The 24,733-nt window shown below is 42.1% G+C and overlaps 1 protein-coding gene across 4 annotated transcripts in view; it reads left to right on the forward strand.

The window, feature by feature from the left end:
* The window catches only part of gpr158b (G protein-coupled receptor 158b), a 71,561-nt gene continuing 46,828 nt past the window's right edge, over positions 1 to 24,733 (forward strand). Inside the window, exons 1-3 of one of the 4 annotated variants that reach the window (XM_074650484.1) lie at positions 1 to 560; positions 2,149 to 3,063; positions 11,836 to 11,941. In XM_074650484.1, coding sequence (XP_074506585.1) covers positions 2,195 to 3,063; positions 11,836 to 11,941 — 975 coding nt within the window. In that variant the 5' untranslated portion in view covers positions 1 to 560; positions 2,149 to 2,194. The remainder of the gene's footprint in view (positions 561 to 2,148; positions 3,064 to 11,835; positions 11,942 to 24,733) is intronic. The other 3 variants (XM_074650485.1, XM_074650483.1, XM_074650482.1) reach the window with 3 other exon arrangements.

A 24,733-nucleotide genomic window follows, 5' to 3' on the forward strand; every position in this document is an offset into this window, starting at 1 on the left:
GCAGACTGGCAGTCAGAAACAACCACACACTCCGGTGGGCGACTCTTTCTCTCTTTCTGTGGCCTATTAGGGGCTTTATTGGGAGGGACGGAACTTCAAGAACAATTTGCTCCGTTCCTCGTCATCCTCTTACTCCTCTTACTCCTCTCTCTCTCTCTCACATGGATTTCTCCGAGAAGGAGTCAAAGGAGACCTCGGAGAGCTTCGTGATAGCTACACACATGCATGGACCTGCGCGCTGCTGAGGAGTCGGTGTTGCGTTTTTACGCGTTAGGATAAGAAGAAGAAGAGGAGAGGGAAAGTGTGGCTGATAGAAGATGAAGAGTGGAAAGGCTTTTTTCAGCTTGATCATGGGTATGAAATTCAGGACATTCTCCTTAAAGTGTTTCTAATCCCGTGAAGCAGCAGCAGCAGGAGAGAAAGAGAGAGCTGCTTTGATGATGCTCGCCTCAGAGGAGCGGCTGTGACTGAGACGGTAGAGCAGGTTGTGGTTCGGAAGGTCGGTGGTTCGATCCCCGGCTGGAGCAAGACACTTAACCCCAAATTGCTCCTGAAGGCAGGTGTGAATGAGTATTTAGATTAGATCCTGATGGGCAAAGTTGGCACCTTAGCAACCTCTGCCATGAATGGGTGAATGCTGACATGTACACTGTAGAAATTTTAAATTTTTTGTCTGTATTTCAAAATGACAGAAAAAAAATGTAAAAAATTACATGTTTCATTTGTGATTTATACGTAAATGGTCTTAGATTTACAGTATTTTTTGTAATCACAATCGTAATTATCTATATATTGAAGCTTTTCTTGATCATTTTTAAAGATAATTATTCTGTTTTTTAGAGGTTTACGACTCTGAGAAAATGATTTCATGGAATTCTACAAATATTTCTTGTAAAAATACAGATTTCTTTTTGCAAAAAAACTTCTGAGTTAATGTAAATTTGGGCTTTTTTGCAACGTAAAATTACACGTTTCATTTGTGATTTATATGTAAATGGTCTTAGATTTACGGTGTATTACTCTATTCTAACAATAAATATATGTTAAAAGTAAAATATTTCTTGTAAAATTACAGTAATAAAGGCTAATTATATAAAGGTAAGGCAAGTTTATTTATATAGCACAGTTCATACACAAGGGCAATTCAAAGAGCTTTACATATATAAGCAAGATAAAAGAGAACAAAGTGCATAAGATAAAAACGAATAAAAGAATATAAAAGTATAAGTTAAAAGAAAAAGGATACTAAAAACAATCAAAAGACAGTAAAGTGCAGCTATTGATCAATTAAGAAAAGCGTCTGAGAACAGTTATAAAGATAACTACTGTTTTTTTTTTACAGTTTATTTATGTTAATTAACGAACAGAAATTTTTTTAACGTTTTTTAACAGACATTTTCTGGCGTCCCCTGCTGCCGGAAAATTTCTTAAAGTTATTTTACTTTTTTTTTTTTACAGTGTAGTGTAAGAGCTTTGAGTGATCGGAAGAGCAGGTTGTCCACCAATCGGAAGGTCGGTGGTTCGATCCCCGCATCGAGCAAGACACTTAACCAACCCAAATTGCTCCTGAAGGCCATCAGTGTGTGAATGAGTATTTAGATTAATGATGGGCAAAGTTGGCACCTTAGCAGCCTTTGCCATCATAGTGTAAAGAGCTTTGAGTGGTCGGAAGACATAAAAGCGCTATATAAATGCAAGTCCTGGTTTTTGAATTAGATATTTATCAATCATATAGCTGATGGATGAAATTTTTAACTGCCCACATACTTTTGGCCATAAACTGTAGGCCTGCCCCCTCTTAGTCGACTATTTGGTCGTTTTGTCCTTGGTTGACTAGGATTTCTTGAGTCGATTAGTCATTTTTTGAATGCTTTTTCATGCTGAATGACTTATTTCTAAGAAACTTATGAGCACATCTCTGGTAAACACAGGATTTAAAGTGGTGCTTTTGTGTGATTGTTTGTGGAGAAACTCTGTCGATTAAATCAACTAATCGATTAGTCGACAAAATTGTATGAGTGTTAGTCAACTAAGAATTTCTTTGGTTGAGGACAGTCCTAAACTATACACAGAAAAGTATATTGTATATTCAGTATCTCTTGTTGGTTTCTCCCTCCCTCTCCCATTTGCCATTTACTTTGCTTTAAGTGGCCTCACTTTGTGCTCAGCTGCGCCTGTGAAACAACACGGAACCATGGCTCTCCTGGTGGTCCCGCTGCTCCTGCACACGGGGCTCGTTTTGGGAACAAACTACGGCTATGTGGAGTGGTCGGACGGTGAGAGAGAAGAGAAGCACCCGCCGGTGTTCAGCACCCAGAACATCAACAACAGAGAGCACCACCCGACCTACTACCACTCGGTGCCGGCCACGGAGCGCGCTGTCGTGGCGCACAAGATCGAGGAGGACTTGCCGCGTGTTGTGACCGCCTTCCTGCACACCGGAGACTCCTCCGCGCTGCAGAATGTGAACTGCTCCCGGAGGTACGAGCTGAGCAGCCTGCGAGGCGGCCTGCACGTCGCCTCCACTTACTCTCTGCACAGCATCCTGGACACCGTGACGCATGCAACAAACTTCCTCAACATGATCCTGCAGGTGAACAAGTCCAGGGAGCAAAGTGCAAACCGGAGGGACGTGCACTGGTACCATGCATTGGTGCAGAGCATCCTCGAGGGAGATCCCAAAATCCACCGGGCCGTGGTGGTGAGCTTCCACGGTGGACCCCACGTGTTCCTGCAGGCGACCAGGACCGAGGAGAAGGAGGTGGTGCTGCAGGACCTGTCCGGTTCTGCGCACCGGTACCTGGGGAGCAGCAGCAGCAGCAGGGGTCCGGAGTCCGACTGGTTTAATGAGTTCAGGGACGGGAGGAGACCGCTAGTGCACAGGAGAGTACCCGAGGCGTCGGGGGGAAAGAGTGGGAGTGGGAGTTACCTGCTGGACAAGAACCAGATCAAGTGGTCGGCGCCCTACCTGGAGTGTGAAAACGGGGCGTTTGTGCCATACTGGCTGCTCACCTTGTCTGCTGGATTCTACGGACTGAAGAGCAACTCTGCACCAGAGTTCAGGTGAGTGAGAGTGAAAAAACATGCAGTTTGTGTTTGATGCGTTTTGTGGCAGCACTCTTAGTCCTTAAAAGGCATTAAAAATGTATTCAGTTCCATATTACATGTATTAAAGGGGGACTATGCCCATTTTCAAAATTCATACATGTCTTTCCTATGGTCTAAGATAGTCCAAACAATATTAGAGAGCATGAACAACTCTCTCCCAAATCCCAAAACTAGAGTGCTAAAACTCAAACTTGTGATGTCATAGGCTATAAAGTGTGGAACCGCTCCATAGACAATGAATGGGGAGAGATGTTATAGATGACACTGATGGTACGTGTCCGCAGGCTCTGTACTTTCCACGCTTCCCATTCATTGTCTAATATGTAAGCAGCCGTGCAATGCATTCTGGTAGCGTGGCGGCGCAATTCCAAAGATGGGGCGTCTTGTTGGCCGCTCCTCATTTGCATAAAGTTGAGGTCCTTTATGCAAATCAGGGGCGTCCAACGCAACTCGCCTCCTCTGGAAACTCTCTAGAAACTTTTTAAACAAAACGTTGTCGATCCAAAATAGAGACAGATTTAGCATGGCTTATTTCTCGCATAAAATGATTTTAAAAAACATTTCGGTGAACTATTTTCGTGATATAAGAGAAGAAAGTTTCCAAACGAGCCGCCATGTTGGTTCCGGTTTGACAGCTGGGAGCAGCAGCCCACGAGGTAAAGCGTTCGTCCAATCGGGTGCCTAGTTCCTTGTGTCTAGTGGCAGCCCATCAAGCGCCCAATGCTGGGAAGCAAGGCGATCCCTTGTGATTAAAGAGCGCCCCTGTGGACATGTAGCACCCAGGGGGATGTTGTGGGAACATTTTATGTTTCACACCTGAGAATCCTACAATAGAATAAAGCTCATTTGGGTATAAAAAAGTAAACAAACATTTTGTGGGTCCACAAAATCAGTCTCCCGTTCATTGTCTATGGAGCAGCTCCAGACTTTATACCCGATGACATCACAAGTTTGAGACTCTCTGGTTTCTGGCTTTGAGAAAGAGGAGGTCACGTCCACAGATATTGATTGAATTTTCCTAGGCCATGGAAATTAGGGCTGTCCCGAATACCATTTTTCGAGCATCGAAACTTCACATCGTGGCGCGGCAGGATGACATGTTCTTCTGTCTGTCTCTGCTGCCGCACTACTGTACACACACGCACCTCTACACACAACAAACAGTGATATCCATTTGAGAATAACTAATAATAATTAATGTTGAACATGAATTGAGGGATTATTCCTTATTTCATGGGCCTTTTGGGGATTTATACATTTATTATAGCACAGTTGCATACAAAAAAAAACCAAACGAAGCATTCGAATACTGATTTGGAGGTCGATTACCATGGCAACGGTCGAATGCTTCGAAGCTTCGGGTCAGCCCTAATGGAAATAACATATTGGAATTCTTCATTCACATGGTGATCGCCTTTAAGGTATTCTACAAATATACAGTATCATTACAGTAACAGTCAACCATAACTAAGTATTTGAGTGACAATAATGCTCTATGAGACTGAATGTAAATATGGATCCTGATGATCTGCAGCCCTGATGCAATAAACAGATGATGTACAAGAGGCTCTGCAGACACACAGGTAGACGTTTCTCATTAAATATGCTCGCCTGTCAAAGCAGAGCTGTGCATCTCTACCGCTGCAGCCTATTTAACATCTAATGTACACAGCAAGCTTTACACAGTGTGTCTGTTGGTGAAGGGATAATTTTTTGTGTGTGCTTGTGTTGTGAGGTGCATAAAATCATCGAAAGATCTCATATTTCAAGGCTCCGCTCCAGGAGTGTCCCGAAAAGATCAATTAAATCATGAATAAACAATGAAAGATCACAAACTGCAATATGAAGCCAGTCTGAAGTTCAGGTGCACTAAACCCTCACATCCATCTGAAGATGTCCAGTTCAATACGATCATAAGTAATTTAGTTCAGGAAAACCTGTTTAAAAAAACACTTTCTTTATTTTTGGAGCCAATATGCTACCACAAATCTTCTTACAATTCTTCTTTCTACCTTAAAGGAACAGTGTGTAGGATCTGTCGGTATCTAGCGGTGAGGTCGCAGACTAGAACTTCTCTCGTGTACCAAAGCGTGTAGGAGAGCTACGGTTGCCGAAATGAAAACGCAAATAGCCCTCTCTATAGCCAGTTGTTGTAGGAGTAGAGTGTGTGTGTACGTGGGAAGTGAGTGGTGAAGCAAGAGAGAGAAAGCGGCGGCGACGGCGACGGGAGCAAGTAACATTTTTGACTCCGGCCCAAGCAGGAAAATTTAACAGTGTTTGGTTACTGTAGAAACATAGTGGAGCAACATGGCGGACTCCGTGAAGAGGACCACTATGTAGATATAAACGGCTCATTTTAAGCAAAAAAAACCACAACGATTCTTATTATCAAGTGATTATATACTGAAGAAAACATTCTTATTAAAATGATATTCCATTTCTGCCAATAAATCCCCCTAAATGTTACACACTGGTCATTTAACTGTTACTAGATAATAAATAGGACAAATGAATGTGGGTGACATTTTATGTGGAAGACACAGACGTGTTGCTTCGTGGTTTAACAGCCGGCAGCGTGTCGTGCTTGTGATTCGGGCCTCGGGTTGGCAGGCATCCACCCTGCTGACGTGTCCCTGAGCAAAGTGCTGCATCACTACCTGCTACAGGGACAGACAATGTGGGGTTCTGGAGATTGTGATGTGGCCAGCAGGAGCTGCTCTGGACATGTCTGGGAGTCGTACTGCGGTTACAATTGTGGAAACTGTGGAGTTACCACAGAATCAGTTTGATTAGAATCATCATGGATAAGCTATTTACTGTATGAGTGAGACACTTCACAGAGTCTTGTACAGTACAGTTTCAATTTGCTATAAGAGCTCACACATTACTGGCTCCATTTGTCTCCAAAAATGACTTACTGCCTATCTAAAACCATCAAAATGCAGTGATGAGGATGTTAGTTGAGAGAAATGGAAGATCTGCTTGCGTCTGTGGCCCTCAGCGTCTCTTAATGATACGTTTCATTGAATTAATTCAGAATTAATCAATTGACTATTCAAGCTCAGCCAAGAGGGGTTTTGAGTGACTGTTAAAATGAGTGTGACATTTTACAAGTGGCTGTGATTTGTGACAGAAGAAGAAAAAAGTCTGATACTCGTGCATCAAATCCCATTTCTGACGTCGCTGCATAGGAACACAGAAATGAAATTCCTGAACACAATATACAACTATATTTTCATGATGGAAATGGTATATATATTGCCAGAGCCATGTTTTTTTTTCCATTCTTAGACAAAAGAAAAAGCTTTCAGTCATACCACATGGTCTTTATCAGTGGTCAGAGTTTGCTCAGTTGTCATGGAGACGGGTCCGTTGACATCCGAGCTGCAGCTGGTATGATTTCATCCATAGCACTTTTAGGACTTTTAGTTACTGTAATGCCTCTTTCTCGCCTCAAATGTTTTCAGAAACATCTTGTAGTGTACTGTTTAGCTGTAAAATGAGAAAGTTTGTGACCCGGCAGCCATGTTGGGATCAGTTGAGGAAATACCAAGCACCGCCCACCAGCCGGAGCACAGCCAATAGGAACGCTTTCTCTCTGAAATGACCTGTGATTGGTCAAAGTCTCCCGTCATGGGCGGGCATAGATTTTCTAAAGCCTGAAAACAGAGCCATGAGGAGGTGGAGAGGTCTAGTTTTCTCTCAGAACACTTGAATTACAACATGCTGAAATCTAAATATGGAGTTTTTGCCCAATGTTGCCAAAAACGTTCTGCCTACAGCAGGTTTAACTTCAAGCCAACACGGGAGAAAAGTCCTAAAAACGCTATGGATGAAAAAACAACAGCTACTGAACTTGCATGTCAACAGATCAATCTCCGAGACAGCAGAGCAAATTGCATCTGCTGATGAAGACCATGTCATGTAGTTGAAAGCTCCAGAAAAATGTAGTAGGAGTTTGTCTTTGACTTTGTCAGCAACAGTTATGGTGTCAACAGAGGGAGAGGAGTTAGAAGGGAACATAATAAAGTGGTTGTTTATGACCAGAGCGCATCTTGTAAAAATACACTCCCAGAACGATCCTCTGCAACTACACAACCGGATGCTGTTTTCCTCCTCATTCTACTTCTTGTAATGTGAGTTTGTGGTCTGCAACTTTTCTGCGGCTTCCACTCATCTCTCAGTCCTGTGATGACATTTCTAAAAATAGAAAGCCGATTGGCTCTGAACAGAAAAGCATATAAGCTAGTGTAGATGATGGAGTCAGTTCCACCATGTCTGCTACTTTCTACCTCAAAGCAACCTCTTTCTCATCTTCTTTTTTCCCTGCTCTCACTGTCCTTCAAAGGCCAAATTTAAAACTCAGTCTGTGGCCAGTGCAAATAGTTCTGGTAGTAGCTTTCCTACTATAAAAAAGGGGGTGTTTTTGTAGACCAACAGTTTGCAGCTGGCTTTAAAGTGATGCACCAATCTGATCCTGATATCGGATATCGGGCCAATGGTGTTACCGATTACACCGGACATTTTTCAAGAAAAGATGACGCTCAATATATGTAGAGTGCTTACTTTGATCCTTAACGTTGGATGCCTGGCCTCTCTGGTTTCCACACAGCACCACGCACACCGGCTGTGAACGCTCCGTCTCCTTCTTCTCTGAGCTGTGACTCCGTACGGAGCAGACACTTGCATTTTCTGTTTGTAACATCGTCGTCTGACGGTGGCGCTGATAAACTAAAATAAACATAATGGATTTATTTCTATAAAAAAAGCAATATGACGGTGTAATGCAATCAGTGTATGCCCGAAATTTGTGTGACTCCGACTACTACGGCAAGCCTAGCGATGCTGATTCAAATAGCTGAACTGGGTAACAGCAACAATGGGGCAGATTTATTCAATTCAATTCTATGTTTACGTCTGATTGCACGCGTTGTACTACAGTACGTCATGCGATCATCAGCACGCCAGCAGACCGCATAGCTAACAGAGCTAACAACAAACTTGTCAGCTGTTTGGAGGTATTTCAGGCTTCCTACGCCACCAAGTCCGACGGCTACTTGCAATATCTGCAAAGCCGATGTTTCGAGGGATGGCAAACTATAACACTTTGCATGTTTTGCAGATCTCAGATCAGATTTCGCAATTTGCAAGTTCCCTTCTAGACACGACCCACTTTGCTATGGTGCGCCATATTTTTCTCACAACCCAATCGGAGCAGACTGGGCTTTTTCAGAAGGGGGTCTTAAAGAGACAGGTGCTAAAATGGAGCGTTTCATACAGGTATATTCCAACCGACAGTATGAGAAAAATAATGTGTTTTTTAACATTAAAGCATGTAAACATGTTCTAGTAGAAACCCCAAATACAAGTATGAACCTGAAAATGAGCATGATATGTCCCCTTTAAATGTACCATTTTCTGTAAATCAGAACCACAATAATGTTGAGACACCACAAAAGATACAACAAACAAATGACACCACCTCTATGAAGACCCACCTGCCTCGCCTCGGGTCGGATTACACAGGAGCAGCACAAAAAAGTGCACATGAAGCTAATGCTGTGGAGTTTTGCACAGTAGGTGGCGGAAAAACTGAATGACTAATGACTTTTTTTAGGATTTATAATAGAAACTGATACATTTTAACAAGATCTGAAAGATTATCGACAACAACCCCAGACTAAAACTATCATTGAGTGTCTACTCTGGCTGTAGTTTTGCTTTGTGGCGCTCAAAATTTGTGCCTAGTGTTACTTTGCATTGATCCACAGATCCGCCATCTATTGCATCTCTATGCTAGTTCTACTGCTTTCAGTCTCTATCAAGCCTTGACCTGTGAACACACACGTTCTGTCACTCAAAGGTATCAACATGTTTGCCTTCCTCTCTTTCTGTCTGGTTGTGTGCTTGAGGAGAGCTGGTGGCCAAAGCCTCTCTCCATGCATGTTTGTTCCACTTCCCAGCAGGCAGATGGAAGTAACGGGTGTCAGGAGGAGAGAGAAAGACGAGAGAGTGAATGTGCGGAGGAAACGGGTGGGAGAGGGTAAATAAGAGAAGACTAAGCATGCTTTGCGAGAGAGAGAGAGAGAGAGAGATGAGCTTGGCTCTACAGATAGGCTATATGGCAACAGCTGAAGTAAACTTAGCTCCACTGGTTGAAGTTTCCTCTAATGCTGTATTGCAATCACATCCCTGAACAGTATTTAAACTTGCTCACTTCACAGTGTGGATCTGTGATGGCTCGCTGCTGCAGTCTCCGAGTATTGACCTGCACCAACGTCCTGCAGAGGTGTTTGGGTCGACAAGCAGAGAGAAAACATTGAGAATCATTCTCACCTTTGGTGGGAAAACACCACATGTCTGTCTGCAGTGATGCTGAACTGTACCCAAAGGCAGAGAACACACTGCAAGTGTCTTTAAAACTTTTTCGTGAAACACAAAACAAGGAAAGCTATCTCAGGAACTATTTGCACTGGCCACAGATATTAAGAAACTAACTAAATCAATGCATTTAATGATATGTCTGGTGATATACTATATACTTCTTATTGTTAAAGAGGACCTATTTTGCTCAATTTCAGGTGCATCCTTGTATTTTGTGTTTCTACTAGAACATGTTTACATGATTTAATGTTAAAAAAAATGCATTACATTTCTCGTACCAGCTGTGCTGCAGCCCAGTCTGCTCTGATTGGTCAGCTGGCCCACTCTGCTCTGATTGGTCAGCTGGCCGACTCTGTTGTGATTGGTCAAGATAAACAAACTCTTCAGACTCCGCTCCAGCTCCACTCTAACTAGCTTTGTTTGAGGGCATCCCAAACTAGCCGCTAGGCAGGTATTATACAAATGTGTTACTTGGTGACATCACCACTTGAACTTTGCAGACGTTTTACATGCACAAAAACGATATAACACACTAAAGGAAAGGGAAAAAGCACAAAAGTATAATAGGTCCTCTTTAACAAATCCCCTGAAAACACACAAACCAACAATGAATTGACTCTTCTAAAACATATTGCCTGTGTATCCAAAGCCTGATAAATCATATTTTTCTGTGCGATGGAGCTCCAACGTTTTCCAAAAAACTATTAAAAACACATTAATGAGCCACACTATTGAACTGGGTAGATGTTCCTTCATTACGTTGAATAATGAAGGAACAACACACATTACTGTAATACACTCCGAATGCGTATTAATCTGGAGCTGAAAATAGTCCCCAATAACTGTGCTATTTACTTTATGTTTGCTATAATTGACGGTGCCCCGCTGTCTTAGGAAATTGCACTCAGTTGCCAGTGTATTAGGTACACCTAGCTTTGTGATCATTTTGGGGGCTGCAGTCTGAGCTGCTGTTGAATTGTATTTTGTCATTATCCTTCTAGTACAGTGGTTCCCAACCTATTTTCCTCAAAGCCTCCCCTACTTGTATCTAAGAAAATCAAAGCAGTGGATCAGAGAAATAAAACATTATTTTCTAATGGGTCAAATTGTTTCATGGCGTTCATGGTTGTGACTTTTGGAAATGATTACATCTATCCTTTTCCAATAAATTTGGACTTTTAAATAGTATAATACAAATAATATCAGAAAATAATAATATAAAATTTGTTTTTATAAATAGAGCTGTATTACATTCATAAATCAGTTTATTTATTTGCTAATTCCTGCTAACTTCCTTTGGCACACAGTGCATACGGTCTGTCCGTAATCTGCCGCAAAAGTAAAAAATGGTCAACTTACTCGAGGCAAATTATGGACCAAAAAAAACCAAAAACGAAGTGAGGAGGTTCCCATAGTAATGAATGAACTACCGGTTGACTCAAATACGTACACAGAGCTATGTGGAAACGAGGAGTAAGAATGAAGAGAATGTGGATAAAGTATAAAAACAAAAAAAAAAATCTTTTATATGGGAGTAAACTTTTGTTGTATTAAAAAAGCAAGGGGAAGTCGAGACACCTCGATATTAGTGTGTCCTTCGTTGACCAAAACAACAAATTCTTTATACATCTCTCAGTGCATCTCTAATGTCTGGCAAGAAGTAGCATAACCTTGTGCAAGCATTTATTGAAATTTCAACCTTGCTTCTGTTTCCTTTTTTTCTTTCCCCTTATCTCTCTCTCTCTCTTCCTCTTTCACTTCCATCACTCTTAATTTCGTTCCCACTTTCAATCCATTTCATTCATTCCTCTCTATTACCACCCTTCCTTCCCCCGCTTCGTCCACCGTTGACCTCACTTCCCCTGAGCATCGCTCTTCCTGTTCGTTTTAATTTTCTTCCCTTTCATTCTGGCCCTCTGCCGCCGCTTCCTCCTCCTCCTCCTCCCTCGCACCGATTTGCTTAACCTCGTGCTATTCTGTCACCTTTACCCTTCTCTTTCCATTTCTCCCCATGTCTCATTTCTACATTACTGTCCCTCATTTTCTCTCACATTCCTTCCCCTTCTATTTCATTTTCTTATACTCTCATGAAATGTATTTCCTTCCTTTTCTTCTCATCATTTTTCCCAATCTACTAATTCTGCATCTTCCATTTTTACTTTGTTTAATTCGTCGCCTCCTTATCATTTCCATCCTTGTATCTCTTCCCTTTCTTAACTTTCTCTGATTCCTCTCATATCTTTGCACCATCTTCTCTCGTGATTTCCCTCTCACTATTTCCTCTAACTCTACTCATCATTCCTTCCTATTCTCCACATTTCCTCCCTTCTTTCTCTCTGGCAGGGGTGTGGTTCGTGTGGATGTGAACCTGCAGGATGTGGACATTGACCAGTGCTCCAACAGTGGCTGGTTCGCTGGGACTCACCGCTGTAATCTCACCAGTATGGAAGTGAGTCTGCTCTATATGGTTGTCTTTCAGAAAATGCTCTCATATCTCCTCATATCTCTCATTTCCTTCAAAATGCAATCAACCACTGTGTTCAGAGCTATCAAATGTGCATCAGGTTAAAAAAACAACAACAGTTGTGTAATAGCTTAGAGAAAAGACATTTGACAAGAGCCTTTCCTTTTGGACATTAGTGTTGTTCACCATTTCCTCTCACAACTATACTTTTTATTAAAGTGTCCTTGACGTACTTACTGTAAGGCTCTCTGGTTGAGAGCATCAGATAACTGACCAAAACTGAAAGAGTAGCTGTGTTTCCATTCACATTTTTTATGCACATTTTGAAGTATCACATTAGAAAAGCTGTATGGAAATGTCAACATTTGATAAAACTTGCGGGAAAAAAACGTTTTTAAGCTCATTTGAGGTGTTTTTTGAGTTGATGTGCTAAATTGGTCCAGCCGTATACTCGGTTCTCGAGTCTTGTTGTGCTAAATTTGAAGAAATTCCCTCCAGGCGTTCACGAGAATGTACAGATGTACGAACAAAAGGATGGACAACTGGAAAACATAATGCACCCAGCCACAGCTATCGCCGGCTTGGAGACATAAAAACAAAAAATGTCAACCTCATGGTGGTGCTAGAGGGAAAGTCAGGGGATCATCAGTATCCATGTGCTTTATCCTCTGGGGACCATGAATGGCAAGCCATTCTATAGTTGAAGACAAATTTACACAGTCTGGACCAAAGTGGTGGACCGACTCACAGACTGACAATGCCGTTGGCAGCGCCACAAGCTAGCATGGCTAAAAAGTCACGGGGATTGTTCTCATCATTGCATGGTAAACTGTCTGAAAAGCCAAAACCCCAGATAGTAGTCCAGTTTCTGCACACATCGGTAAGTGTGCTGCAGCGTGCTTGCCTGTGATGATGCGGGTTGGCGTTGGTGATATGTGTGTGTAAGTGTTTTCTCCGTGGTGTAGTGGTTTTACCTGTGTGACCGCTGTGATGGAACTGGCAGCAGCCATACATCATGTTTGTATCTATTAGAGCTGCTGTTTGCGTGTGTGTGTGTGTGTGTGTGTGTGTGTGTGCGTGTGTGTGTCTGTGTGTACTGTAGGCTCGGCGGTGCGTTCGCTGCCTCGCTCATGTCAGTGCCAATGCGTTAGTTTTATGTGATGTATTGCAGGAAGCCTCTCTCACTCCAGCGGGGGAGAAAGTAGCTGCTCAGGCTTGCGTGGCATGTCGCCGGCCATATGATGTATAATAAATGCAGTGTAATGGATTGCAGCAAGATGTGGTGAATAATTGACCATGCTCTTTGTCTGTGTGCCTCCCCCCCCCCCCCCACCTCTCGGTCTGTTATGGAGGGAGGGGGGACTACAGAGGAAACACGTCCGTCTCCGTGTTCGTCTTGATCTGTTGTGCCGTGTCCTCTGCATTGTTCCGTTTTTATAAGCAGCTCTCTCTCATGGCGGCTGTCTGGTAAAATCTGAATGGTGCTGATTATAGTAGCTGAGTTCCTCTGTGTGTCTGTGGTGTCTTTCTATCATCATCACAGTGGTGGGCAGAGACAGCCTTTTAGTTACCAAGGCCATTCCAGCCTGTCCATCTAAAACCACTTTCGTGGAAATGCTTTGAATCATCCGAGGTGTCTCCTGTCTCTGTTTTGGTTCCAATTATCAATGTGTATGTGCATATAGGTGTTTCCCTTCTACTCTCTGTGCAAATGTTTGCTTTTAAACTGCTTATGTTCTGCAAATAAATTAAACCTGAAACATCAAGAGAGGAGATTTTCAGAGGATCATTACAGAGCTTACCGCTCATTACTGTCCTCCTCTGATGATTCTCCTTCACACACCATATTTGGCTGAGCAGCAGTCACTCAGTGATTCAGTGCCATGTTGAATCAGCAGCGTTGTTTGTTTCAAATGTAGGAAACATTTGAACGGCATAGAATTGAAACTTTAAATTCTATTCATTCATTACAAATGTTTTGTTATAGGAGACAAGTATTGACCATTAATAAGATCTATCTGTTTCTAACAATGTCGTCAATCTCGTCCTTCTATGGATAATTTAATTTAGTAATAAAATCAGAAGAATAATCGTTTCTTACAGGATGAATTTAGACATATTACATCTGACCACTGTATGTGTAAGGTCAGTGTCAGGATTTTACAAATATGGAGGTTACAAATATGTATTTGAGGTTTTGCATTATAAAGCTATAAAACAACAAGAATAAAGACCTTCGCACACTCAGTCCGTATTTGTCGCACGTTTAAGTATAAATACGACCTCACGTTGTGTCAATCACGTTTACACAAAGGCTCCGAAACTTTCGTCTGTCATTAATGTTTTCCAAACATGTTCGATTTTCTGCGTTTTTTCCATGGATGTATAAAGAGAACTGGATACAGCGTTGGAGGTGAGCACCCGTTCATTCCTATGAGAGTTGCTCAGTGGTGCATGAAGCCAAAATGGCTCGACTATCGAAATATCCCGGATCATCCGGCGATCTTCCGTAACCATTTGGCCCATGGAGCAGGCGCAGTAGCGTTTTCTTTAACTCCGCCTCCCAGCCCTCGGTCCAGCCTCGGTCTAGGTCTCATTCACATGAACGGAGGAAGGATAATAAATAACTCTGGATTCGGCTATTAATGCATTTTACAACTTTTAGGACATAATAATTCAAATAAGGGCTATTCAAGTGTTCATAGTGGGAAGTTGATTTAAATCAAACATTATCTGCCGACTTACAGACGGAAATTTGCTTCAAAGCCTGGCGCTCTTCCTCGGGGCTTGGTTTTTTCGCATCTGTCAAAAGGCAAAAGAAGGTTGTTTGACCACTCAGAGCCACCGTCCGTGCAAATGCCATCCAAAATGGCATCTGATAAACTGATGCACTTCATCTCCCAGCACAAAGCACTTTACGATAAAGAAATAGAAGACTACTCTAATCTTAAAAAAGTAAGTGAATCTATAGGAAATGTAATGAAACAAGCTGTATGCCTTGAATGCTACCAAAGACGTGGAAATACAGGCAGTTTGCCTTATGATCACAGGGCTGTATAAAATTTAGATTTAGTTTTAAATTTATGATGTAAAATGTTCAATGTCTTGTTTCTTTCTCCCTCGTCATTTGTCCTTTTGCGCTTTTTCCCCTCTCAATAATTCCCTCTTTTCATTTCTTTTCACCTCTTGTTCCTACTTGCTGCAATCAATTGCTTATTTCTGTTGTTCAGCCAGCCCATTACCCGCACTTTGGTGTAGTACGTTTGGGACTTTACCTCAATTTCTCTTGTTCAAATCAAAGTCTGAAAACAAGTGCAGTGAAAATCTTCCAGGAAAATGATTTGGCTGCTGAAATAGTGTCCCAGTGCACCACACACACACACACACACACACACACACACACACACACACACACACACAACACTACATTTAGGTACAACTTAAATGAAAAGAAAGGATTTCTTTTGGCTTGTTATCACAGACCAAGTAGAAAGGAATTGCCTTTTGTCCCAAAGTCCCTATTAAAAAACAGTTCATTTCTAAATCTCTCTAAATACATTTTTTGGGAAATGGGCTGTGGAAAGTCAGTTGTGAGGCTCATTGCTTTCCCCCATTGAGAACAAACACACCCCGAGGCTCTGTCTGTCTCAGAGAGAAAGATAATACCGAGACAGACTCTAGTAATGTGACAGAGCCGAGTATTACCACAACGGTTCGCTTCTCATTGTTGCTATGACGGAGGCCTAATGACTCAGTAATTCAACAACTTTTATGTCGACACTGCAGTTTTTCAACTCTGTTTATTCAGAGTGATGGTGAACAGTCTGTTTTTGTGTCCTCTCCTTTGTTGTAAAGGCAGTTTAGTGAAACCTGAGGAGGTTTGGTAGTGACTGGAAATATATCAAACTCAAAACTGTATGTCTCACTTGAATGAAACTTTTTTTAAATTATTCACAAGTTCCTTATGAGATAGTGAGGATCATTATCGGCACTCAAACATGCAATCATTAATTTAATCTTTTATATATTATATTTATATATGTATTTTGGGAACTTGGGGCAAACCAACAAACACATCCAGCAAAGCAACATCAGCATTAATCTGGAGTCGTGCTTCTAACCAGACGACAAGTAAGTCAAATCATTTTTCTCTTTTTAGTTCTGTTTTGGTCTCCACCAACTCCTTAGAAAAAAAATATCTGTCTATTTAGCTTGCAAATAGCTCCCATACATTCGCCAGCTAGCGTTAGTTGCTAACTTTGTCTGTTAACAATAAGTTATGTTGACTAGACTGTAAATATGATCAGCCAAGTGGGAAATATTGCTCATGTTAGCCTCCGATTTGTAATTCCAAGTGGTTGTTGTTGTGAATTTGCAACAGCTACGATATCTCCCAATCGGCGAAAAGAACTACAGAAGTGTCAACAAACCTGTGGCACTTATAGTTACGTTAAATAATATCCGTTATTAACGCAAATGCAATTGATTCAGTTAATTTAAAGGGAACTATACACTGTTTGTATCTTGTTTCACTTGTTAAAAAAACCCCATAACAAATACGTAACTCAACCAAAGCTGCTAATCTTGGCTATTCAACCATCTTGGAATCTGTGAACGCTCCCGTTCTGACAGTTCTATCGATATTGCAAGAATGTAGCCGGCTAGGGATGCTAATAATTAACCCTAAAATTAGCATCCCTATGACCTACTGTAGCATAAAAGATGCTAACGCGCTCTACAGAGCTGAGTGGACATGTTGAGTTGGGTGATAATTCTCTTTGGGTCCCTTTTCACAGTACACATTGACATTTGATCCATTGTTAATATACAAATATTGTTGTGAATCTTTAGGTTCTTAAGTGAAATTTTGTCATTAAAACCAATTTAGCTGGTTTCAATGAGGAAAGCTCACAAAACACCGGTACATTTACCTTCGACATGTGGTTTAAATTCACTGTATGACGGATGAGCATCCTTTTACTCAGCTCCATGAGCTTCTTCTTCTTCTTCTTGGCCTTTTTTTCTGGTCTGCCCAGCTACAGCGAGGCTGTGGAGGAAGGTAAGATGTGTCACCATGAACCAAATACAAGACTCCATGCATTATGGATAGTCAGTCGTACTGTAGGGGAAGCTGTCTTACGTAAGGAGCCGACGCTTATATAATTAGACGAGGACCGCGAGGATGAGAGTGATCAGTGTGGGTGATTTGTGACCGGATGCATCCGAGTATATGTTGTTGTTGTTTTTCTTCCTTGGTTTGTTCTTTTTTAAATATACGTATAAGCATCAATGTGGGTGACGTGTGTTTGCATATGCATGCCTATGAGTGTGTGTGTGTGTTTTGTCTCCGCCCGTCCTGCGAAACGTGCCGCTGGAGATAAAGGGCTTCAAAGGCAGCGCTCTGCTAATGAGTGTAAACTGCTGTGACAGCCAAGGAGGGTTACCCCCTCTGTCTCTCCTCTCGCTTTCTCTCCTCAATCAGCTACACTTCCTTTTCCTGCTCCTTCTTCTTCCACACTCTCCGTTTCCATGGCTATTCACACTCTCCCAAATGTCTCTCTCTGTCTTTGGCTATCACTCCCATCCTCATCTCTCTTTTTTACTCTCTTGTTTTTCCATCACGCCGTCTCCGTCACCCCCTCACTCTTGTCTCCCATTTTCTTGAAGCCAATTAACTCCTCTGAGGAGGGCAGACAGACAAGAAATGATCCCTCCATCTGTCTACATGTCCGGCTCCGCTTTTGCCAGCCTAACACATCGAATCATCATTTGAACTGACCGAGTTATAATTGAGAACTAGGCCACTCTTCACCTTCTTCTACCGCGGCGTCATCCTCCTCGGCGCAAATTGGTGACCTCGGGGGTTATCGTCGCAGCATACGATTTAAAAACTCCTAATTTGTGGATTTATCTTTATGCAGACACAGGGAGGAACATTTTTTTAAAAAAGCAGCGACACCATTATTTCTAGCTGCTGCTCAGCTGCTGTTTATAGTGTTGTATGAGTCCCTCCATTCTGAAAAATTAATTACCTGGACACACGTGGCCCTCCTCTGCCCCGCTGCAAGAAACCCGGCTCTGCAGTCTTAGGCTGTACGGGGTGAAAAAAGGGACATAAATTAAATATTTGTCTCTGCCTCACTGTGTGTCTTTTTTTCTGCAATCCTTATCGTCTCTGGCACATGGCGGAGAAAGAAGAGGATTTAAGTTTCAAAAGTCTTAAAGTCAGTATAAATACTGCATGTAAGGAAAAGGGATATCCGACTGAATAAGACGCTGCAAAAGCCTGTGCTGAATGTTAGCAGTAATGGGTGTTTAGGTTGAAGGAATACGCTGGATTTAGGGTTTCTTTCCAAGATATGTCATTCTGTATTTGTCAGGAAAGCAGACACTCGCAGAGAGCTGTGTTTTTTTTTACCTGCCTTATCTCGAACAGCTAAAAAAAAAAGGTGACTTGAGGAGCAGAGGAGACGGAGAGAGGAGAGTGAAACGGGAAAAGACAGAACAGAACAGGTTATTTTCTGTTTTGTTCTGCCAGAGGCTCTCCCGTCTCTCCTCGGGGGAGTTTGAAGCTCTACAGCTAAAGCCGGGTTGAAGTGTTTCACTGCGTCTGTACACAAATTGCCAATGCATGTGTGTTTATGTATTTTTTTTTCATCATCAAAGAGACCATTAGTGTTTATATGCAAAGCTGCATTTAAAAAAAAGGTCAAAATAAACTCTCAAATTAATGAGGCAAGCTTTACATTACAGCTGTGTAGATAATAAATTCAATATATTCTGGGGGCTGCAGGGGACACACATAACACAGCACAAATGTGAATTAACATACAGTACCCATTAAAGCCTATTGCCATCTGGAGTGATCCTATATACACACTACCATAGGACACTAAGGGGTTTCTTTCCAAATGGGCCCACTCATGCAAAACATGCATGCCACTGCAAGATGTCTGCTATGAAAGAATCCAACAAAAGCTGTATGTTATAATTTCACTGGTTATTTCTTCTTCTACTGTACATTTAGATGGTACAAGACACGCTGAACACACAGTCCAGATGAAAGCTGCATGAGCAGCACTATTTACCATGAGAGACGTATTGCTGGACCTGCTGTTAATATGAAAACCACATCAATAATACAAGACCACACATAGTTTAGCGTCAGTTGTTCTCAATACCGGTGCGCTGACCGTAAACACTTTTTATTAAAAAGGGATTTTTTTCAATATCTTTCCATTCTTTAATAAAACACACAGCGAGAAGGACACCGCAGGCAAATGTCTCGGCTTTCTTAGAGTCAAAAGTTTACAGACTTAAACTTCACTAATCTTTGGCAACGGCAGTAATCTTTTCAGTCATCATAATATGATTTTTTCAGTATTTATTTATTAATTGTATTATTACCCTGAAAAGACAAGAAGTTACTGATCTGTATTTAAATGTGAAACTGCTGCAAACAACTGGGATTGAGTGTGATTTATGATGGCATGGATTCATTTTTGACATCTGAAATTCAAATTAAGAAAATCATAAAGGGGAATTCCACCAATTTAGCACATCAAAATCAGTTTATTAGTCGTGGGCAGATTAATCTCTATATACAGATTCTGCATTCACATGTAGAACCTGTAGGCAATGGCACAAGATTTTGGTAACGGAAGCGTTCTGGTTTCTGTTTGTAGTCCCAGTAGTATTGACCAATCACGTTTGTTTACTTAGCTCCACCCTCTTGTGTCACTTCTGGTTGCAAAAAAACAAGATGGCGACGACCAAAATGCCGAACTCGAGGCTTCAAAACAGCAGTCCACAAACCAATGGGTGACGTCACGGTGACTTCGTCCACTTCTTATATACAGTCTATGATAAAGACACAATATATATTACACAATGTTTGTTTTTAACAAAACTGTAGGTAGCTAGAGCATAAGCTCTGTAGTATTTTCTAACATACTTCTCCTCTGATCTTTAATGAGGCTGATGACGCATGCATTATAGCATGAAGTGAGGGAGGAGAGCAGAAGGATGAGGACACATACGGTATGGGATGGAGAGCAGGACGAAGACAGGGGAGGGAGGGATGAGGAGTGACAGCAGAGAGGGACAGTCGTCGGGGAGGATTCATCCTCCACAGAGAAACACCATTCACTCTCTAATCTGTTGCCTGCAGCTCAGCGGCTGCCACGGCCAAATGTAAGAGCCTGTCAAGTCGGCAGCAGCAGTTGGATCTTAATTGAGCGAGGCCTCCCAGTCGAGTCCGCGTCGTAGGGAGCTGGGGACCACCCACCCAGATGTCTGTGTGGGGAAAACTCAGAGTTCATCTCAGAAGTCTTAAAATGCCAAGTGAGACTTTTCGCATTTCACTCCCGACATATTTCCCGAGGCTGCGCAGCCAATCAGTGGGAACATTTTCAACATTTTTCCTCTTTAACTTTAAAATCACAGCCCTGAATTTCCGAATTTACAACCTTCATTCCCTCGGCTAATGCCCTTTAAGAATGCAGGCAGACCAACAGCAGCACTCAGCTGGTGACTCTATCTCTAGTCACAGCACTGTAACAGCGACAAGCCACCGATCAATACGCGGCTATGTATCGCAGTTTTTGCCTCTTAACTTGATGGAGAAATTCCAGACAGGCTTAAGTCCAAGGTCTCTCCTCTCCTCAGACAGTCGCTGTTTCAGTGGCTGGTAGTCTTGTGAAACAGCAGCAGGCAGATTCCATACTCAGGGGACAGAGTGATTGTAATGCTTTTAGGGTTTAATGCTTTTTAGTGTATTTATAGATCTCGGAGGGACGCAGAGTGCTCTCTCTCTCTCTCTTTCCCTCCCTCTTTCTCTCTCTTGCCAGCTCCCATCTTGGTGTCGTGTTCACAGCTTTTTATCAAATTCTACGGCGAGAAACCTGAAACAGGTACCACAGGCTGCGGTCCAAACACGACGGGCCTCGATGTGAAAGTTACACAGAGAATTCATTTTTAGGTTTCACGCTTTGTGTTTCAGTCTGCGTGTGAAGAATGTTTTACACTTTGTGCGATAGTATCAAGAGGTATTGCTATGTGGTGTTGTGCTGTGGGGCTCTGCTGCTAAACCCTGTGGTTTTGTACTTGGTTTTTATAGGGCTGTTATGTTGTCATTGTTGTTTTAATATTTCAGTATTTGTATTTAAGAGTTTTAAGATTAATTCACAAACTTTTTCAAAGGGGAAAGTCATCCCAAAAGACGATCTTTTAAAACCGCCGGGTCTAATTTGTAGCGTGTATTAATCCTGCAGAAAGCGGAGATATTTCCAGCTGAGCCGCAACGGACTGACTATTGAAACACATACAGTATAATTTAGGCATTAGTGTGTCCTTTGGAATCAAAGAGAAACGGCTTCTTCTTTCCAGGCTCATCACTTTACAGCGACATTCATCTATTATACAAAGAGAAGTCCTTCCCAGAAAAGTGAGACTTGACAGCAGCCTCATAATGCAATGCAGCCACTAGACTATTTTTGTGCTGCGCAAATGCAGTAATGCAATTTTTACTAACTGACAGTATGGTTCCACACCTTTTAATCACTTTCCACATTATCGATTTATTCGGCGATTCAAAAACTTTTTGGGAGAAAAAAACCCAACCAATCACAGCTTGGTAGGTGGCATTAAGAATGGGGATGTCATCTTCGTACATAGATAGCTATTTGTCTAGCTACTTCCATGAAATATAATGAGAGAATATGGCAATAAAAGTGGCGGCAACCGCGGATGAGTTTGCCATAGTTGTACAGATTGTTTGTAAGTTCACTTTAAGAACAACTCTGAAAACAGTGGACAACTCCGGCGTCTTTTTTAAGTGCTTAGAGTTAACTAAATATCATAAGAACATTGCTGTACCCTCACAAACTGTTTACATTTACAACCACAGTATTAAAGTATGGGTATCTTTTTCCTTAAAAATTAGCATTTTAACAAGGCAAAAGTGAGCATGGCTCACATAACCCCGCTCACTGCTTGACCCCTACTAAAATAGGGCCAAAGGTTTTGCCCTCTTGGAAAAATTTCAAAAGTTTTGGGCACCCTAGACTTCTAACCCCCAAAAAGGCACAACTAGACCACACTGTCAACCATCATACCAAATTTGAAGTTCATAAGTTAAATAGTTTCCGAGTTCTACTGCGGAAACAAAATTGAAGTCGAAAGAAATCACAGCTTTTGGACAAAATTTCAAACAATTTGGGCACCCTAGACTTCTAACCCCCGAAAGGCACAACTAGACCACACCGTCAACTATCATACGAAATATTAAGTTCGTAAGTTAAATAGTTTCCGAGCTGTACTCCGGAACCAAAGTGTGACACGCGAACGGACAGAAGGACGGACACTCGGAGCGCTGTACACCCCCGACTACGTTGTCGCGGGGGTATAATTATTATTAGTGTTTATTAAACAAGGATCATGCACAAAAACATTCATGTCAAAATGAGAAGAGATGATTTATGCCAGATTTACTTGTTAGCTCATTTCCATCTGCGGTCCCTGGGCGGGTAAACACAGAGCAATCACCAGACACCAAAAACATGAATTTACATGCAACACCATTACACAGACTCAATCACTCTAACACTTATACAGAAAAATCTACAAACATATATACCAGCATATTCCTCCAGTACAACTACAATATTACAATTCACTACAATTAAAAACCTGAATCACGGTTAAATAAATGTCAACATGACTGGTTGTTGCATTATTTTGCTCCATGGGGAAAAAGAATGAAAGTCTGAATGATCAAGTGTAACTAATAATTTATACACGGTTTAAGAAAATGCAAGGATCAGGTCTTGGCTCTGTAATAAAACATCCTCTCCTCAGGCTGCCCTTCTTAAAAGATACGCCTTTTGCACTTTCTTTGATTGACAACGCGACCTTGAACCCCGTCAGGCAAGTGCTAGAGAAAAAAAAGGTGGAATTAGAATCAAGCCCCCACTGCATCCAAAGTGAGGCGCAATTATAAAATACTTTTTCCCTTTCAGCCTGCGGTCTGATGAAGGTGATCCATCAAGCTGAGACACGTCAAACGACCGTTTCATAGCCCTTTCATGGTGGCTGAGGAAAAGCGAGGCTGGCCTTGGCACCGCTAAACCCCCCCTGCCTTTAGATGTGTGTGTGTGCGTGGCTGCATGAGTGTGTATAATTTGCTGGGGAAAGCAGCACCGGTGATAGACGACATATGGAGCGGTGTGCTAGTGAGGCGGTGCAAGGGTATTGGGCGACATTAATCTAGTTTTGATGGTCCTTGTCAATCTCCCGTGTAACACGCATGTTTCCTGTATTATACTCGTGGGATCAGCACTTGAACTAGTTCTGAGAGATGTATGATAATGCAGGTAGGTTGGAAACAACGCTTCTCCTCTCATACTGTACAAGGGGTGGGGATATTAAAGTCATGTGCACTTATTTATTCCTCACTCTTATTTGTTGCGCTTTAAAGTGCATTTGGGAACCAAAAAGTGCTTCTGTTGTGATAGCGCGGACAGGTTTAATAAATGCAACGATTCGGATGCACGGAGCCAAATAACGCTCTAAAATAAGCATCGTATTTCATCCTTGCCCACCTCAGTGTCCCTGGGTGAGTCTTATCTTAATGAGTATACACTTCCTTTGGAGTAAGCAGAAAATAAGTTCATAACAAATGCTGGTGGTGTGTGGTTATGTCTGCATTAGGGTGTGTGTGTGTGTGGTTGGTTGTGGTCGGGCAGTCCCTTAATTTGCCATTTGTCAAGTATTTAATACTCTTATCAACATGGGAGTGGGCAAATATGCTGCTTTATGCAAATGCATGTATATATTTATTATTGGAAATCAATTAACAACACAAAACAATGACATATATTGTCCAGAAACCCTCACAGGTTCTGCATTTAGCATAACAAAATATGCTCAAATCATAACATGGCAAATTCAAGCCCAACAGGCAACAACAGCTGTCAGTGTGTCAGTGTGCTGACTTGACTATGACTTGCCCCAAACTGCATGTGATTATCATAAAGTGGGCATGTCTGTAAAGGGGAGATTCGTGGGTACCCATAGAACCCATTTACATTCACATATCATGAGGTCAGAGGTCAAGGGATCCCTTTGAACATCGCCATGACAGTTTTTCCCTGCTAAAATTTAGCGCAAGTTTGTAGCGTTATTTAGCCTCCTTCAAAACAAGCTAGTACGACATTGGTTGGTACCAATAGATTCCTTAAATTATTTTAGTTTCATATGATGCCAGTATCTTCACTCTATCCAAACTGAGCCCGCTAACCCCTGAAAGATCAATGGCATTCTATCTATCTACCTTTTCTTTTTTTAAAGTTATTTTTTTGGGGGCATTTTCCATTTTTTATGACAGGACAGTGGATAGAGTCTTGAAAGGGGGGAGAGAGAGAGTGGATGTGGAAAGGGCCACAAGCCGGATTCCAACCCGGGCCTCCGCGGTCAGGACCAAGCCTTAATACATGGACGCCCGCTCTACCAACTGAGCTAACCCAGGCGCCCCTATCTATCTTTTCTACTCAGCAGATGTTGAAAGTTTCAAAGTTGGACTCCAACTGTGTTTGGGGCCCTCGGGGAGGCGGAGTCCTCGGCTCGCCACCTGCTCCTCCGCTCAGAGAGGTAGAGACATCCTGGCCGAGACCCAGATTCGTTCTCGTTTGGAGGGATAAAGAATGATCAGGCTCTAGCTCTAATCAGTGCCCCCTTCCTGTGTTTTATAGACTTTACAGGTATGCTTACCTCCTGAGA

Source organism: Sebastes fasciatus, chromosome 11 (genome assembly GCF_043250625.1).
Source record: "Sebastes fasciatus isolate fSebFas1 chromosome 11, fSebFas1.pri, whole genome shotgun sequence".
Classification (NCBI taxonomy): domain Eukaryota; kingdom Metazoa; phylum Chordata; class Actinopteri; order Perciformes; family Sebastidae; genus Sebastes; species Sebastes fasciatus.